The sequence below is a fragment of the Limanda limanda genome, chromosome 4 (assembly GCF_963576545.1).
Source record: "Limanda limanda chromosome 4, fLimLim1.1, whole genome shotgun sequence".
NCBI classification, from domain to species: Eukaryota; Metazoa; Chordata; class Actinopteri; order Pleuronectiformes; family Pleuronectidae; genus Limanda; species Limanda limanda.
Genome location: NC_083639.1, coordinates 13,951,503 through 13,969,535, shown reverse-complemented (window position 1 = coordinate 13,969,535; position 18,033 = coordinate 13,951,503). Strand labels below are relative to the sequence as shown.

Genomic DNA, 18,033 nt, shown 5'->3' with positions numbered 1-18,033 from the left:
TCAATAAAAGAGCGAATAGAGATGCACCATGCAGGCTGATTTGTATTCAACAGCGTCTGCCAGGTTTGAATCTGCACATCTGTCTGAGCTACAGCGAGCACACACCCGACAAGTTCTCAAGTGTGTTTTAACCCTGTGCAAAATGCCAGCTACCCTTCCCCTCATCCCCATAAAAAATGAGGGCTTTAACTCTTGAGCTCAGACATGGAGCTCATATACGAATCCATCAAGCCCTGACGTGGATTCATTTGGATCAATTAGGGCCACTCATTTGGTAGGTGCGCACTTTAAGCGATCGTTTCCGACCCAGCCCCCTCCCTTTTGAGCGAGATCAGGCACTGGAGCTAAATTCAATCCCACTACCGCTTTAATTGACCAATTTAGCATTGTGCTGAGAGAAGCTGTCCATTTAGAATGAGGGATGTGTGGCTAAGGAAATAACAGGCCTCTTAATACCATGCAAGAGCAAGTGGGAGATTTGTCAATGTTGCCAACAAATGGAGGCGAGGCGATTAGGCTTCGCTATGATAGGTTAGCATACAATGCTAAGACTCAAGGAGCAGAACTGGGGGTTCAAGCTCAGTGTTTTGGTAAGAAACATATGAGGAGGTGTTAACACTGAACAAAAGAGCAGATGATATTAGTGATGCAAGACAAATTAACATGGGGCAACTTAGCTCAAGTCTTTGTTGGGTTTCGTTAGCTCCAAAATAATAACTACTTTGAATGTCAAAGAGGTTTTTTTTGCCGGGGGCCACAAATGGTTCAGTGCTCATCAAAATACAGTACATCACCCACTTAGCACAGTAGGTAACCACAACCAAGCAGCGAACCGTACAATCTACAGTTAGTAGTTCACACCAAAACACCCGACAACATCTGTCACTGAGCCCTGATATTAACCATTTCCATCTGACTTTTATCTTTTATTCATGTCAAATCAACCTTGTTAGTGTACCGGAGACATTGAAATAACGAGCAAAATATCAGCAGGTAACTACGGCCAACTTTCTCTGACTTTCATGAGCACGGCCTTTGAAATAAAAGATGGTGCCATTATGTGTGCCACCCAAGGCCAGCAGTAGGTCCAATCTGACAACCCCCTGCTGCTCGCTCTTTGGTTCCCTGAAGTAACCAGGGCCCCTTGTCATGAACTGCCTAAGGATCTCAAAACCTCTCTTTTAGCCTGGGCGCAAACCCTTTGAAGGAAACACCCACCCAGGGCTACCAATAATTCTTCTCTTGTCCAGGGGTGGGCTCCTTCCAGTCAGTGGAAATAGCCCATAGCCACACAGAGGCTTTGAGCCACGCTCCCCGTATGGCCACACTCATGATGCTAATTTAATCCGTTCATATTCAGATGCTAATCGAGCTACGCTAGCTTTGGAGAGGTAGTGTCTTCTTTGAGGGCCTCACACAATAGGCGGTGATTTCCTTCATTCACCTCAGTCAGTTTGGAGTGCTAAATACAATCTGCTGTCCTACTGAGGTGCGTTTGACACTCCTGCACATATGAGTTGTAATATGAGTTATTTACAGGCTACTATTCACTTCAAAAGAGTGGAGGTGAATAATTTAATGGTCCTCTAGAGACGTCTATCCTATCATTACTGGATCCCTTTAGAATTTGGGGGGAGCTGATAAAACACCCAGGAGCTAGTATCCCTGCAGATAATTTTACTAATGCATTTCTGAGTGTTTGGTTCAAAATAGTGCAATATGAATACGCCTTTTACAGAGATAAATTTGGAAAATTCTGAAAATGCATTCTTTCAAATCTTTTCAACTACAATCATTTCCATGGTTTTATAAATTCAACTCTGTGCCCACTTACTATATTATTCGTTGTGCATTTTTCTACGCGTAACATTAAGAGCACTCTCAATAGCACAAGGAAAGACAGAGTCGCTGGCCGAGCCACATTATCCAAAAAGGTGCTTCACACGGCCTGAGGCGGACATTTAAACCCCATTTCCCTGGCGGCCTATCCTCTTCTATCTAAAATAAATAGGGAGCTGTGGAATGAGAGAGGGTGTATGGATATATTTAATTAAGGAGCAATCATGGCTGTGGGTGATTTTTTATTTAAATCTCAGCAACTCTTAAACTGAAACAGTGGGAATTCTAATTAGATTAATACCACTATGCAAATTTATGGAATTTTTGAAAAGGCAAGGGCCACGATGTAATCAGCTGAGTAAATGAGCGGAAGGGGTGTGTGTGTGTTTTAGGTATCAGGGGTTGGTCATTGGTGTGTATGAGCGTAAACTATTTAGAAACAGGATGGAGCAATTCCAATTTTTGGCAGATTCATTTTCCTCCAAAAAATTAGAGTTACAATTACCTGTGTAATGCCCACGTAATTCATTCAGAGCTGATAAATATTGTGTCTGCTAGAAAATATGTTCCTGCATGAGGCAGGACAGTCTGCATCCTCCACCGTGTAAATGTCTGCAGTATTTAAGCCCATCAGGGGAAAATTAACAATGACCACGCATTCTGGAAACCTTGCATGTAGTCGTGTGGGCCTGATGTCATTACGCCAACGACATTACCAGTCTGATCTCATCAGACGCCACACACTGACGCCCTGGGGCACATCCAGTATGCGGGCCGAAGTGCCAGCTCGAAATAAGATTCTTATCTTCAGCATCTCTCTTCACCATCAGTCGCTGCCGAGGATGCAAAATGCCATATCTGTAACTTCATTAAACGTGTCCATTACATCACTCTGAGGCTGCATTAGATCAGCTCGGGGAGCCGATTTAATCAGCGTTCATTGCAGTAATATCTTTAAAATGGGAACTATCTTGTCTGCGTCCCTTCTCATACATTTTTTTTGCCTCGGTTTGTGAGATCATTGCTATATAAGAATCTTTGACGTCATATTTTAATACAAACATTAAGAGACAATGTCAAACTTTTTATCAAATTGGGTGTTTGCTGTTAGTAGTAACAGGATTTACATCTTACACAAGATATACCCCAGACAGTCAAAGGCACTGGGAGTTAGAGCAAACACCATGGGGTCCTTATGGGAGACGAATTAACCGTGAGTTGACATTGTAAACCACCACACCCTTAACCAGCTGAGCTAATCATCATTGTTGTGGCAGGGGATTTGTGTACGAGGGCAGCGAGACGGTGGGGGAGTTGGGTTAAAGGTCACAGTAACGGATTAGGTGTCCCAGGCATTCAGGGCTACAATGAGATGTAAGTGACTGAGCAGGGAGAGGTGTGGCTGTGTATGTATATGTGTGTATGCATGTGTGTTTTTGGGCAATCCTCGAAGGAGGCTCATCTAACATCCAGAGGGAAGCCATGATGGAGCCCTGTGGTTCTCCAGGGGCTTCTGAGCCATCTGCTGCCCTGAGGCTAATACCCCAGCAGACGTTTCAGCCTCCCCTGGATCAGCCACGGACGGACAGGAGGGTGGGTATGGTACAGGACAGGATGTAGGAGTTGGAGGATTCTTTGACTGCGGCGGGGAGCATCAGGCTCCTGGTAGGACTGATCTAGGGGTGTGTCTGCATGGATAGTCGAGATTTTCAGCAGGAGGATGATTAGGAGACGCAGTGAACTTCAATTGGGCAGAGAGCTGAGGGTATCTGGAGTGTGAAGGAGAGTAACTCAGAAAGCCCAAGACTTAGTTCACCTTGTTAAATAATTACTGCTGTTGTGTAAATAAATACCAGACTGAATATTCGAGAGCTCAAAAAAGCTGAAACAATTTCTTTTATTGAGTTGGGACGAGGCATGAATGAGGTTAAAATCTTTGATAGGGAGGCATTATGGAAGCATGGCTTAATTAATTAATCATCGATGTATCATTAGTGTGTGTTGTGGGTTATGATAATAGGAGTAGAATTACCATCTCATATCCCAATCATGATATACAGCACGTTCGATTTTTCAGTCCAGTGGTAACATAAGCCTCCTGTGGAAGTAAGAGGTGTGTGTGTGTGTGTGTGTGCGTGCGTGCGTGTCTAACTGTATCTTTTGTGGACAGTAACATGAGACAGTCCATGGTGAAACCGGACGGACACTCTCTAATCTCTTACAAGATCAAGAAGGAAAAGACTTAAATAGGACAAAAGCACACAAAGGTAAATGACTATTTATTGCTTCCAGAAAAATGTGATGATTGTAACTTACGACTGGTGGACGCTGCAGTTGTAGAAGACAAAGTCGACACTAGCGAACTTCTTGCCGGTCTCTTTGGATTTCAGATAGAGCTTCACCACCCGCTTGTCACCTGCACCAAAAATGACACATGAAAACACATTTAAAGTACTACTCTGTAAAGTTTTAGAGAACAATAAAACCAATTAATTACTAAACTCATGCCTGATAACTCCGTATAACAACAGAATGAATGTGATAAATTGGGTGTTTATTAAAACAATTTATTTCAATGACACGTCGTCACACTATAAATTTGAATTCCCCTTGTGTGACCGCAACGGAAAACACACACGCACACACAAAGAAACAGTGTGGCTTAGCAACACACCCCTCATGTCACACCCAGTGGGGTGGCATTAAAAATAGCAGCAACAATCAATGTTCGGGTACCAGAGCTGATGAGATCTGATAATGGGGCACATTAGCTTCAGCTGAAGAACTACTGAGGTGTGGCTTTGAGGAAACTGAGCTCAACCTGACATATTTTCGCTGCTTTGAGTCTCAATACCAAACAAGTTGTTATCTTCTTTGTGGTGCGATAGAGTTGGACATGAAACAGACGCAGAAAAAACGCAGATATTTTTAAATATAAGGATAAACCAGATGGAAGTTGCTGCTTTGAAAAGAAGTTAGAAGCATAACCGGAGCTATTTAGATGGAAAAAAAGAAAGAAAATGAAACTGACAACAGTGCATAATGAATGATAATGGGAATTCAAAAACTGTTCTATTTCCAGTGGATAAATGAACAGTGGTGTTTGCAGCTTTGAAAGGGAAAGTGCAAGCTTTATTGTTGGTGACACTTTATTCTGAATATAGATGCACTAAGCAAATAGCTGTTAACATTAAAATTCTGTTCTGGTCAATGCACGACTCGAGACGTCTCCAGCTGTAATGCACAAAGGGTCTTTGTACATGAGAGCTGGAGGACTTTAGGAGGAGATATATCAACCGTGTAGGTTTCAGTATACAGTAGTCCATTACGGAATTCTTCCCATATCCCCACCCTGCCTTCCCACTAGCACCACCCGATGACCTCACTACACCGATGACTTCATCATCCTTCACCCTTCCCTTCCAGACCTTTGTTCCGTGTGATCGGGTAGATGTCCCGGACGGAGGGAGAGAAACAGAAGATGTGTCCATCTTGGATCCGTCCCTCTGTCTCCACGTAGTCCTCGAAGGAGCAGTTGACCCCTGCTGACAGATCGGGCACGTTACGAGCCTGGAGGACCAGCTAGGGAGAGAACGAGAGAGAGGGAGAGCGCGAGAGAGAACGTCAGAGCAAGATCAATGGAAGGACATGGTGTACATGGATTGTTATAAGATATGACATGAGGGTTAATGGGCGTTCGGGGGTGGGGTGGGTGAGGAGTTATGTGCGAGTGTAGGAGGAATAAAAGAGGGTGAACGTGTCAGTGAATGTGTGTGTGCGTCAGTCACTGCAGCAGCTATTACATCAAGGTTAATGTGAACAATGCTAATGTGCAGAAAGAAAGTGAGGCAAATTGTAATACCTCAAACCTACGTGGTTACATTGAGGAGCTGCTGACGGACGGAGATCTCTCATGCACAAACACACGCTTAGAGATTTTCATAATGAAGACTGAGAAATGCAGTTTCCCTAATTAGAAATACATTACATGATCAAAAGATCCAACTTTAGGGTAATAATCTGTAAATTTAAGGTAAATATCTACTGCAAAATACCACCAACTGCTATTGTGTCTGCTGCTGTTGCAGTTTTCAGTAATTGATTTCTCTATTAATGAACCAATTTCCTGATGGGGAGGTTTTAAACCTTGAAATTGTTTGAAAAAACCTGAAGACTCCTGGAGATGGTGCTTTGAATTTTAATTACTCAAATAACACTACAAATTCATGGTCTTATTGTGAACTTTTCCTTTTGTGCAGTTGCCCAATTAGATCAATAAGGAATACAGAAGTTAAGTTTCTTCTGTTTTGTTCCCTGTGGCGAAAAGGAGATGAGAAGTGTGGTAGGTCAATGCTGTGTTTCAGAGGAATTTGAACACAATAAATGTAGTTATGATGTACATGTTGAAGGCACTGATGACAGACCTGTGTCTCAAGCAAAGAAGTTAAATAAAGTGGATGCATATTGTTTCAGAAAATGGAGCAGGTCTAAACCCTTTCCACTGGATACTGTCCTTAAATCACAAAGTTGTCCCTGTCTTACAGTGTAATTTCAAGTCCATATGGGGCCACAGACATACAACCTCATACCTGGACTTCAGACATGGTGACTGAAATATTTCCTGGCTGAACAGTGAGATCCACACACTGCCTCTGGTCCGAAGCAAACCTCTGGGGCTCTCCTGCTCGTTCACAACGGTCCTTGCGCGAACATCTACAGGAACAGAAACAAAAGGGAGGGAGAATAAACAGGACAGTGGGAAAAGGGGAATGGAGAGAATGATCAGAATGATCGGAGAAGTGAAGAGAAAAGAAGGAAAGAACACATGAGAGAGACAAGGGGTGAGGGGAGGAAAAAAGAAAAGAGAGAGAGAGAGGATATGAGCAACTGTTAAACTAATATGACAATCACATTAAGATGACAAACATGCACAGCCATCACACAAATGGGAGCAATAATAAAAGACAAATAGGCTGATAGCTTACCCCAGCCATTACTGTGTGCCTTTACATCATTACCTTATTGGCCCTGACATTTGTGCAAGAACCACTAAGCTATACGAACACACAGCCCCCCCCAACACACTTATCTTTTCAGTTTAAAGCTCCACCCGATTCAAGTGCCTCAGGAGATATACAGACAATCATTAAAGTTCCCCTGAACCATAAAAATGATACAATTCCTACCAGCCATATATCTAGTGAGGTCAGCAATTTCCTCTCGCTTATTACAAGCCAACTGATCGTGCTAAAAATCAGCATACAGGCCCTTATTGTTGTGGTTTAACTATTAGATATTTATAATGCATTAGCTATCACTTCACCCTCGCGCTAACAACAACTGGTCCCAGTGGTGAGAGGAAAGTGCTGATGCGGCACTCTGCGAGACCTAAACAATAAGAGGTGGGCAGGAAAAAATGCTAACTGCCTCCTCCACACAGCAGCCCGCCATCCCCTTGTTTAGTTAGCCTTCACTGACGCTCAGCAAAAAAAAATGTCGCCAAACACTCCCTGACACACAAGCACATGCACACACACACACACACACACACACAATAAATGCGTGACAAGAGATGCAAAGGTATGCACACATTTTCTCATTATAAACCTATTTTCTTTCTTCTGCTTCTCTGGTGTGTGACTGCGTGAATGAAGTGTGCTAATTTGCTCAGAAACACCTCGACATCGGTGTATGTGTGTGTGTGTGTGTGTGTGTGTGTGTGTGTGTGTGTGTGTGTGTGTGTGTGTGTGTGTGTGTGTGTGTGTGTGTGTGTGTGTGCATGTGTGTGTGTGTGCTTTTATTCCCCCCTCAATTCCGCTGTTGATTGAAACCACCCTGGCTGTTAATAAGATGTGGCTAAAAGCACCAGAGGGCTGAAATGAGGCTTATAAATAATTTGCCGATTAATACTACTTGCCCATTTTGTCTGTGAGGGCCTCGACCAGATTTCGCGACATTATCAGGTAGGAAATGAGCGAGCTGCATTCCAGACACAAGGTCAAAATGTGCCCAAACGGAGGGTTATCACAGGTTCAAGTCCATCATGATTGTGTGTGTAATATTAAATATGAACATGCATGTGTGTCTCTACTGAAATGGAGAATCCAGGTGGTGTGTGCGTGTGTGTGTGTGTGAGTGCCTCGAGGAGAGACAGGTTGGCGATTCGTTTTGTAAGTTTAATTAATGCGGAGCGAGATGGCATTATGCCAAATGCTTGAGGTGTTCCAAATGTGGTTTAACATCCTGTCACCTTTCAATAACATGTAACTGTTCTTGCACTTATTCTTGTATGCACGCACACACACACAAAACCACACACACCCTCAAGTCAAAAGGAGAAAAAAGATTACAGACAGTGTTATATCACAACACTGGTGGGTGATAAGACTCCAAACATAACCACAAATCTTCTGTTAAATATGTAGCATTTAAAAACTTTGCCTAAAAACAACTGACACACAAACACTGACACACAATAAGAAGTTGAATTCCATCAAGATAAATGGGAGTGCCAGTGATACAGGGAGGCAAGCTGTGTTGTTATTTATGTGATTAAAGCAAGTTAAGCTGGATGACAGACATACACAGGGTCAGTCTGTCACTGGGAGCTTTGATTCATAATTTGTGATTAATTACTATCTTTTAGAGGGTTTTTACTTAAATTATTACAAAGTCTTGAAAACAATTTCTGAGGGCAACACAGATCACATTTAAAGTAGCAACTGGCAGCGTATTTTGGCTGCCTTTAATGTTCACTTGGTTCTGTGTACCTGTCTAGCTTTCAACCCGAGAAATTAGACATCTGTTCTAAATGTAATTTTACACAGAGAAAACTTGTTCAATGTAAATGATCAACACTTTACAGTAAGAGAGTCAGTAAGAGAGTCAGTTGTGTAAAAGGTGTGGCAGTTCATTTCTCTGTGGCTCAAACAGCAGTACAGTATATCAACAAGCACATGTCAGTGCAGATCAGGAAAACAAACTCTCCCTATTGAGTGGAGACTTTTGAATAATCGGTAATATGTAAAGAAAAAATCTATTCAAGCCTGGATACCCTGATTATTTGAGAGGATAATAACTTGAATACAATCACTGCAAGAGCAAAATACAAATTCTATTTCAGGTGGATTTATGCCGGAGGTGAATCACCTCAGTTTGATGTGTAGCTGGTCATGATTGTGCTTTCACTTCAGCATGATCCACTGACACATATAGGAAACACTTCTTTCACAATTATCTACTATATAATGCAATGGGCTGCATGTGAAGGGTACCAGCGTGAAGTGTGTTAATGTGTGCATGAATGTGTGTGTGTCAGGTCTGTGCATGAGTGTGTGTGGCACTTACACATTGTGGAGGACACACCATCCACAGTGAGGGTCTCTGGAGCCCAAACACTCTCCGCAAGTTGTGTACTGCTCGCAGCTCTCCACTGGAACTCTCACCACCTAGAGACAGAGAGGGAAACGAGTTGTAACATTCATTCACCTGGATGGAGATTTTGACAACTTATTGAACTGATTTAATGTCATAATTGTGCTCAGCAAATAGTCCAAATGTGCGTGTGTCTGTGTGTTGTTCCGGAGAGAGAGAGATTGTGTGTGAGATGTGTGCGTGGGTTCTGCTGAGCGATTCAGGTCTAGCAGTGTGTGACAGCCTCCAGTCAAGCGTGCACAGGAGAGATCTCGCAATGCATGCTGGGAGACCTGACAGGTGGCCGTGGTAACAGTGTATTTATGATTGACAGGTGACCTCAAACACCAATGGGAGGCAGTTGAGCAGAAGGACACATCCCAGTGTGTGTGTGCAGGTTGTGCAGACAAGTTTCTATTCAATACCACTGTTGTGAGGACATTTTTGAAGAAGACCGGGCGTGTATGTGTTTGTATGTATGTATATGTGTGTGTGTGTGTGTGTGTATGTGTGCGTGTGTGTGTGTATGTGTGTGTGTGTGCTTGAGTGTGTATCATTTGAGCTTGGTGATAGGCTACAGATGTTGCCTAAGAAACAAGTGCTCAAGTTAGACCTCCACTCTAGTTTCAAGGTGATGACAGATGGATCACAATATGGCCCCAAAGGGTCTGAAAGAGTGTGTTTATTTCAAGATATTCACAAGAGTGTATAAGTGTGTGACAGACAGATTGCTAGCACATGCACATAATGCTAGTGTGCAGCAAAGTGACTGCATGTGTTTGTGCGTCAGTGTGCGCACATGTGTTGGAAGTGTCTGCGCCACATTCAACCTTTCTTCACCAACGTCATTTGATCCCCTTGATTTTTAGTGTGTGTGTGTGTGTGTGTGTGATTTTGTGTGTGTGCGCGCCTGCGCTGCTTGATCAGTAAGTAACAGCATTTAACAACCCTACCCTTGGGTAACACCGTTATAACACAGACACACCAACAGATTTAACCATGAGAACACCAACCAAGTGGTATGTGGGGACTAAAGTGGTGTCGGGCCTAGTGGGGGTTGACTTCTTTATGATCTCGGGACGGGTGGGGGGAGTGAACAGAGAGAGAGAGAGAGATGTATGGAGGGATAAGAGAACGGCAAAGCACATGGCAGACAGAGAGTGGAGGCCTGAGGTAAGAGATAAAGCTGGTTAGCCATAGAGGATGGAAACCAGGCGGACAAAGGAACTCAACACTAAAATATTAAACTGGGGCTGGGAATCCTTGGTGAGCATTAAGTGTAACACAGATATGAGATAGATATGACATGATGGAACTCATTTAATCCCAGAGATGTCTTGTATCAGACCAGCTTTGGTACTCTTTGACGGAACAATATTGCTCAAGCAGGCGACAGACAGACAAAAGCACTTGACGCTATGAGCCACTAATCCCTTCTTTTCTATATTCCCTTCTTTCTCCACTATACATTTAGTTATTTCCATTACACCCTATGTTCCTTGCATGTATTTCTGCCCTAAAATCTACCTGTAAAGATTTAACCTGAAACACTTACAGACTGAAACACGCCGTTACTCCACTAATAAAACAGCAGTACAGACCTCAGTGCTGTAGCTGGCTCTCTGCCCAGAGAGAGGGAAAGACAGATGGAATGATGCAAACGAGCAACAGTAAAGATTTGAGGGGGGACGAGAGGGTGGTGGTCATCTACTGGAAGTAGTGCTGGATGGATGGATGGATAGATAGAGTAAAATAGAGGTGTAATGGAAGACACACACGGACAAAATTGGCCATGACATTGTGCTGAGTAGATGGGATATGGTGGCAGACAGTAGCTATGTGTCATTGTCAGAACAAGTGTGAGTCTAGGTTTCAGCTGAAAGAAGGATGGAATATGGTACGGGTGTGTCCTAGCTAATAAAAGGATGAAGGAGGAGGAGAGGGAGTCTGAATGAATGAGCGGGTAATGGATAGAAGGGTGGGGGGGGGAGTAGCTGTGGATGTGTGATTGGAGAAAAATAATCTTTACAGGATGTCTTTCATAAGAGTTTATGATTTAAGAGAAAAAATTTGAAAATGGAGAGCAGAGGTAAGAATAGTCTGTTCCTCATATTATCGAGGACATCAACCAAATGCCCCTCTCCTTCCATAAATCATTGGGATTGTGATTAGGGACAATGGTCCACATAAATCACACTATCACTGTGGGTCCTCGGTGAGCAAGCATAACCTTATCACTGCCCTGTGTAATGATAGCTATAGACTACTGTTCAATGTTGTGCCTTGACCAGTAGTGAAGACAGTGTGGGTTGTACTGAGTGGGAGTGTTACAGTGCCGTTGATGTGGTAGTGGGGCTATGATGGTTGCTTTTCCCAGTGGGGCAATAAAATGCTTTACTAGAGCCGGGTCTTTACTTGTATAACTGCATGTAGATCCACAAAATGTGTGTATGTGTGCGAACACTGCACGCGCGCGCGCACACACACACACACACTCACACACTCACACACTCACACACTCCCTCACTGTCTCCCTCTTTCTGTCTCTCTCAATAGCTCTTTTAATGAAAGCCAATTCCCCACAGTGCGCCACATTACTCCTTTAAATGACCTTATAAACCAAGCCTGCCATCTCCCCTCTTGCCATCTCCTTATTTACAATAGCATCCACCGCTGTAACTCTAACCGATGTAATTCTCCTTTGTCACTCTCTCTTCCTGTTGTCAATCCTCCACCCTGACCACGGCACAATGCCAAGACATCTCCTTTCTGCTATAAACTTTCCACCTTTCCTCTCCAATCTGTTTTAACAGAGCGCTATCACCTGCCTTTAAACGTCCGGCTAACAGGCTTTGCGACGGTCACCCCCCCAAAACCCACAGGACCTGTAAAGCTTTCAGCGTGGCTTTTCATTGGTTGTTAAAATCTAAAGACATCAAAGGATTGGCCTTGTTGCGGCTCACTTTTTTTTTTAACAATCAAACAGTCTACAGTAGAAGAAAAGAGGAGGGGGCGTAGCAGAGACGACTCCCAGAAAAGAGGCTCTTCTCTGGATTGTACTGTCTGGGAGCCATGAGAAAGAAATCACACTTTATTCTGGGTGATATTTATAGATACATATCTGCTTGAAACTCATACATTAGTTAGGCCTATGCCTCCCTGAACAACCACTGAACCTCTTGTGCTTCATACTTCTACTCATATGGCTGTTGTCTTGCAGTAAAGGGACCTAAACAGAGGAGCTTGGTTTCACTGAGAAACATTCAAGTGTCAAATTGAATGATTCCATCATGCATGGCAACACTAGTAAGAGATGAACAGATGAACTTGCATCCCCTTCCAAAACGTGATAAATACTGTTATTCCATTGCTTAATTTGTTCAGGTTTTCTTTCAAAAAGAGCAGCAACAGTTTAGTGGGGAGGAGGAAGATGAGGAGGATGATCATCCTTCCATAGAATCATCTCTGTAAACTGCCACTGACCGCACCTGCATTAATTTAATAACCCCCGATTATCTTCCATCTTTTAGTAGTTTAATATGTGCTGGCAGTGAACGGTCCTATGCAATTTAAACAAAAAAATCAATATCTACCTTTACAGCCACTAAGTGCCGCAGGAGTGTACAAATAAAGACAGATACATCAGAGAGGATATTACGATAGCTGCGGACAATTTTTCGCTGTCTGTCTCTACTGTGCAATGAAAGTTCTACACACCCCCAGTAGCTTTCCTGCTAAGCCTCGGGCTTCATGCACTATGGTTCTCAACAGGGTGTCAATGTAAGAGAGCGTTCTTCCAGTGCTGGATACCTGCTGAGGGGGGCCAGTGGGGGTGTTTGTATCAAAGACTAGGTTAGCATGTGTGCATTGACTAGATTGTAAGGGGCTTAGGACATCAATGACTGGCTAGGAGCTCGATGTGTTGACTGACCGGAGATAAGAAGGAAAGCAAACACCACTCTCAGAGTTTGGCACTGAATAGGACGAAGAGGTGCCGAAGGATGGCTAAAGAGCGAAAGAGCCAGAGAGAGGGTAAAGGTTGTGCAGTGGGAGAAATGAAAAGTGAAAAACAGCAATCACTTCACCTTGTTCCATCCAAAAATCATCTGCTGTCACAACCAATTTGCTGAATAATGGCCAAATACTAAATCGCTGCTGCACTGCAGAGATGTTTATGTGCAGGTCTGGTCTTTGTGGTCAACTCAAATTGTTAGCTGCAGACCGGCTTTACTGAATCAGGCCTTTGTGTGTCACAGTGGCAGAAAATAATGCCCACAGTGAAAGCTGTAATCTCTTGTTTTCTCCCACAAAACTCACTCCCTGCTGTACTTCTTGTGCCCACTAACCTTCCTGACTTCTGCGCTATATTTATCTCTCTCATATTCTGTTCTGTCTGTCGCTTCTTCCTCCCAATGAGCTCTACAGCTTTATCACCGCTTTAATTTATATTCTTATCCTCTATCTCCTGCACCAGGCTCAGCTTTTCATCCACTCGTCTGTTTTCCCTTTTCTGAAATACTGCTTTCATCTCTCCCTCTATACTCCATCCGTGTGAAAAAGCAGGAGATCACAAAAACTATTTGTCATTTGTGTGTGCTCATATTGTGAGTTTGAGGCCAATACAGATGACAACTCCAATTCCCATCATGTAGGAAACTGCTATGAAAAGAAGGTTTACAGTGGTTTACTTGTACACCAGGAGGTGTACAAGTGTTTTTAAAATGTATGGAAAAGCAAGTAACTTAAAACTAATGTGAACACATTGAATTAAGTTTTAAAAAGTGTTCAATAAATCTTTAAATATGCATGAAAGTGCACTTAAGGTTCAGTGTAAATTGATAATACACTATTTTGCTTTTTGTCTAACGAGTCTAATTCAATGTTTCTAAAGAAAAATTTAAAAAAGAAAGAAGGAAATGAGATGAGCATTGTAGCTCTGAAATAACGACTTCAGTATATCAACAGTGAGGATGGGATACACAGACACATTTAAAAGAAAAGCCAGAATCAGTTCAACTTTAAAATATAAAAACGTGGAGACCCATCACTCTTCATTACTATCCTCATCACATGGACTTTCCTATTACCTCTTCCAAAAAGAGCTATAGGTCAATGCACACTCATTCTTTGTGTTGCCATTTGTCCATAATACTCTGTCATGTGAGGGAGAGCCTGATAGAAAGAACACAATGGAATGAGAGAGTAAAAGAGGAAAACTAAGACAGAGACAAAGGATGAGACAGAGATTGAAAAAACACAGAAAACGAAGAATTGGACCACAGACTCTACAGAAACAGTAGAGAGAAAGAGGTAAATGTGAGCGGCTAAGGTAGACAGGCCTAGGGGTCTTCTAATTAAGTGAGGATGGGAGAGACCGGCTGCCTGGTAAATGACTCTGTCACTTTAGTAAATGGACTTGGTGAGGAGTGAGGACCCACACAGCTGGCATTTCCATTAGTGCTGCCAGGCGACCACCATATACACAGACAGAGAGAAACAGTGGAGGGGGGAAAAAAGAGGACAAATGCTGCTTTTCTTTATTTGTTCTCGCAGGAGTTGCTTTGTGGAAGTAAAGTCCTTACAGGAAAGTCTTGTCACTTGGCAGGCATCTTGGCAACACCCCTGGGCAGTTAACATAAGGCCTCCATCTAAATCAGTGGGAAGAGAGCCATAACTAGACTCCTAATGGACACAAAACATAAAAGCTGCATCTATAGTTAACTGCTTGATAGGTTTGGTGACTTTGCCCCAAAATAATATTTAAAATGCTGTTTTCTCAAACAGATATGCTACAACTACACACGACCAAGGTTTGTCTTTCATTAACTGACATGTGTCATGTCACTGCCATCCTGGCGATAAAGACTTTTCTATTTGGGAATCTCAAAGTGTGTTTCTTGATTTCTCCTGTGGAAGTCATGCGGTATAGGTGTAATTATGGATGTGGAGAGCAGGCAAATAACAGAGCAGAAGAAACAAAAATTTGCCTGATTGACTTTGAGGTAATATGCATGCTGTCATTCAAATTACTGCCAAAAAGTAAAGGAGCTTTTGTAATAACACAATGAACATATTGTTGATAAAGTGAACCCAAAAATGAATCCCTTGGCAGCATTGTTTAGATATATGGTTTTTCCATCCTATGTTCAAAAAAGGTTATGTGCCCCATTAATACTAAAAATAACAAATCTTTGCCGGTTTCTACTCAAGCATTTTCTGGTTTTGCATCATGTACTGCTGATTTTGTTTCAGTTTTAGTTTCAGCTGCTTGGACTAAACTAGAAATTGCATCTAGTCACCTTAGATTCTGGGATCTTGTGTTGGCCAAGAAAAATATTAAAATAATTTAACGGAAGTGATCATTAATTGCAACCCTGACTATTATTGGACAGATTTCTTCCCAGTTGTGTCCGTGTTTTCTTATTGAAATTTCTAGCAGTGAACTCTCGAAAACATTTTTAGCTAATTCGCTTTTCAGCTGAGCTCTTCCCAGTTTGATACGCATAACTGTGTCTGATGAGGCCTGCTGTGCATTAATTTAAAAAAAGTTTGACTCCAATTCAAAACAATTCCCTTCGCTCGTCAAGCATGAGCGACACTTCATTGTACTACCCAGAGTGGCTTGTGGTTAAGGCACGGGACTCAACACAGTGACGTGCCCCTAGGAGGCACTCTGTGGGCCACGCCAGCTTTTGATTGGCCTCAATCCATGACGATCAGTCAGAGACACATCGTTCCGCCCCAATCACTGTCAAGCAACAGGAGGACCGATCGTAGGCCGATTGATAGTGATTGAGAAGAAGGGGGGGCAGAGGGAGAGAGACACCATTAACCTCCCTATCCATCTCGGCCTCGTTTCTAACCCTATCAGTCTGCTCTATCACGCTCTCCTTTGGGATGGAAGGATGGTGCAGTAAAACAGAGAGAGATGAGAGAAAGACAAAGCTATCTCATGACTAGACTTCCATTAGGACTGATAGCATCACACTGAAGACAAGTGTCTGAGCTCACTTTTCTGATGGGGCCCACAAACACTCAATCAAGCACACATTTCTTTTTTTTAATGGGGAAAAAGCACAAGAGGGAATCACACAACTGGAAAAAGGGGTGTGAGAAGAAAGGCAGGGAAACCCCATTGAGTGAGGACAAGAAAAGGAGGAGTGAGATTTGAAAGAGAAACATGTAACTAAGCCTCAATGGATATCCTCACCAACATCTTTGCGCGTGAGAAATTCTCATCCCTTCTTTTTTGCATTATTCTTCTCTCAGTTTATCACAGAGAGGACGGGTAGACGGCTGTTACTAATGACTTTTTAAATCTATAAAGCTGTAGATTGTCTCTATTAAACTTAACTACTAATTATTGAATGATTTTGTCTATAACACATTGGACAACTGTAACAAATCCCTAACTAAGTTTATTACAGCCTGAGGGGATGTCATCAACAAGCTGGAACCAGAAGATGTTTTAAACTTTGACTGGAATAATCTTAACATTCAATCGTGTTAATAAGAGATGATAAAAACCCTAACCCTATATATATAATGGGGATTTTAAATTCTAGTTGTTTTCAAATTTTCCAAGATACCACTATATACTACGAGCTTGATTTTAGATAAAATAAATGTGGACACCTACATAAATGCATTAAATGTATTTGTGCATCGCCCTGTGCTGAGAAAGGTGCTATAATGGTTTGAACTCTGGTAATTGAGTGTCATATACGCACACTGCTACACTGCTACACCACCACCTGCCCCAGCACCCTCCGCTCGTCACAGTGCTCTCATCTCCGTCTCTCTGCATCAGGTCTATTAACATTTACATTACAATGACCACATCTTGGTGTGTGTGTGCGTGTGTAGTATGTGCTAATAGTATTCATTCAAGCTTCACTCTGTCAAATCAGTGAGTGGAAAACATGAAGCTGTAGTCATGCTCATAAATGTTAATTAGGTCAGATGATTAGTGGCCTCAATGGATCAACCAAAGAGAAGAAATAAATAATAAAAGGCAAAAGGTAAAAAAAAATGTGTGCTCTGCATATTGCTGTCTTGTCAGTGTGAATGCACAACATGAGACACAGCAGGACACTTATTTTCATGAAGAAGAGATAAGAGACACCAGGAGACATGGTGAAAGCAGCAACTTCCAATTTTAACTTTTCAACGACCCATGTCTGTTTATGCCAATTTTCAAAAACTTTCAAGACTTGATTTTTCCCATATTCAAGAAGTGTCAAGCATTTTAAGGACCCATGGGAAGCTTGTGTCAGAGCAAAAGTCTGCTACACATGCTCTCTGAATGATGGAACAAAGCGTCAGCAAGTAGCTGATGTTTCAATGCTGCATTATGCGCTTGTTAACTTTGGGGGATCCTCAGTCGAGCACAGTTTGATAAATTGTGGAAAATTAATCTTTGAGCTACTTAGAACTGACTGATTAGCTGTATCTAGTTCACTAAAATGTCAGATTTGATTGATACAACCAGCTGCGTAGTATGTGTGTTGATGTCAGTCTGTGCTAATGTGTTTGCTAATGAGATTGGCAGTGAACCAGTAATATGTGAATGTAAACAGATAGACACACACAAGCACACACACAGACACACACACACACACACAGAACAGAGAGGATTGATGTCAGACAAACCCCTATGGGTAGGATATTACTTGATGAGGCCTTGCTGAGGCGACAACACAATGCAGACCATTGTGTGTTATTGTAGAGACTCAAACCAACTGTTTGTGAGTGGCACACAAACTTGTCTTGATGCATGTG

General features: G+C 42.5%; 1 protein-coding gene across 1 annotated transcript in view; it reads right to left on the bottom strand.

Annotated features, from left to right (window-relative positions):
• Positions 1-18,033, bottom strand: part of LOC133000554 (plexin-A1-like) — a 147,976-nt gene that overhangs the window by 73,908 nt on the left and 56,035 nt on the right. The window contains exons 4-7 of the mRNA XM_061070499.1: positions 9,187-9,287; positions 6,429-6,552; positions 5,268-5,421; positions 4,156-4,255 (exon numbers count right to left, since the gene is read on the bottom strand). Of these exons, the coding sequence (XP_060926482.1) occupies positions 4,156-4,255; positions 5,268-5,421; positions 6,429-6,552; positions 9,187-9,287 (479 nt within the window). The remainder of the gene's footprint in view (positions 1-4,155; positions 4,256-5,267; positions 5,422-6,428; positions 6,553-9,186; positions 9,288-18,033) is intronic.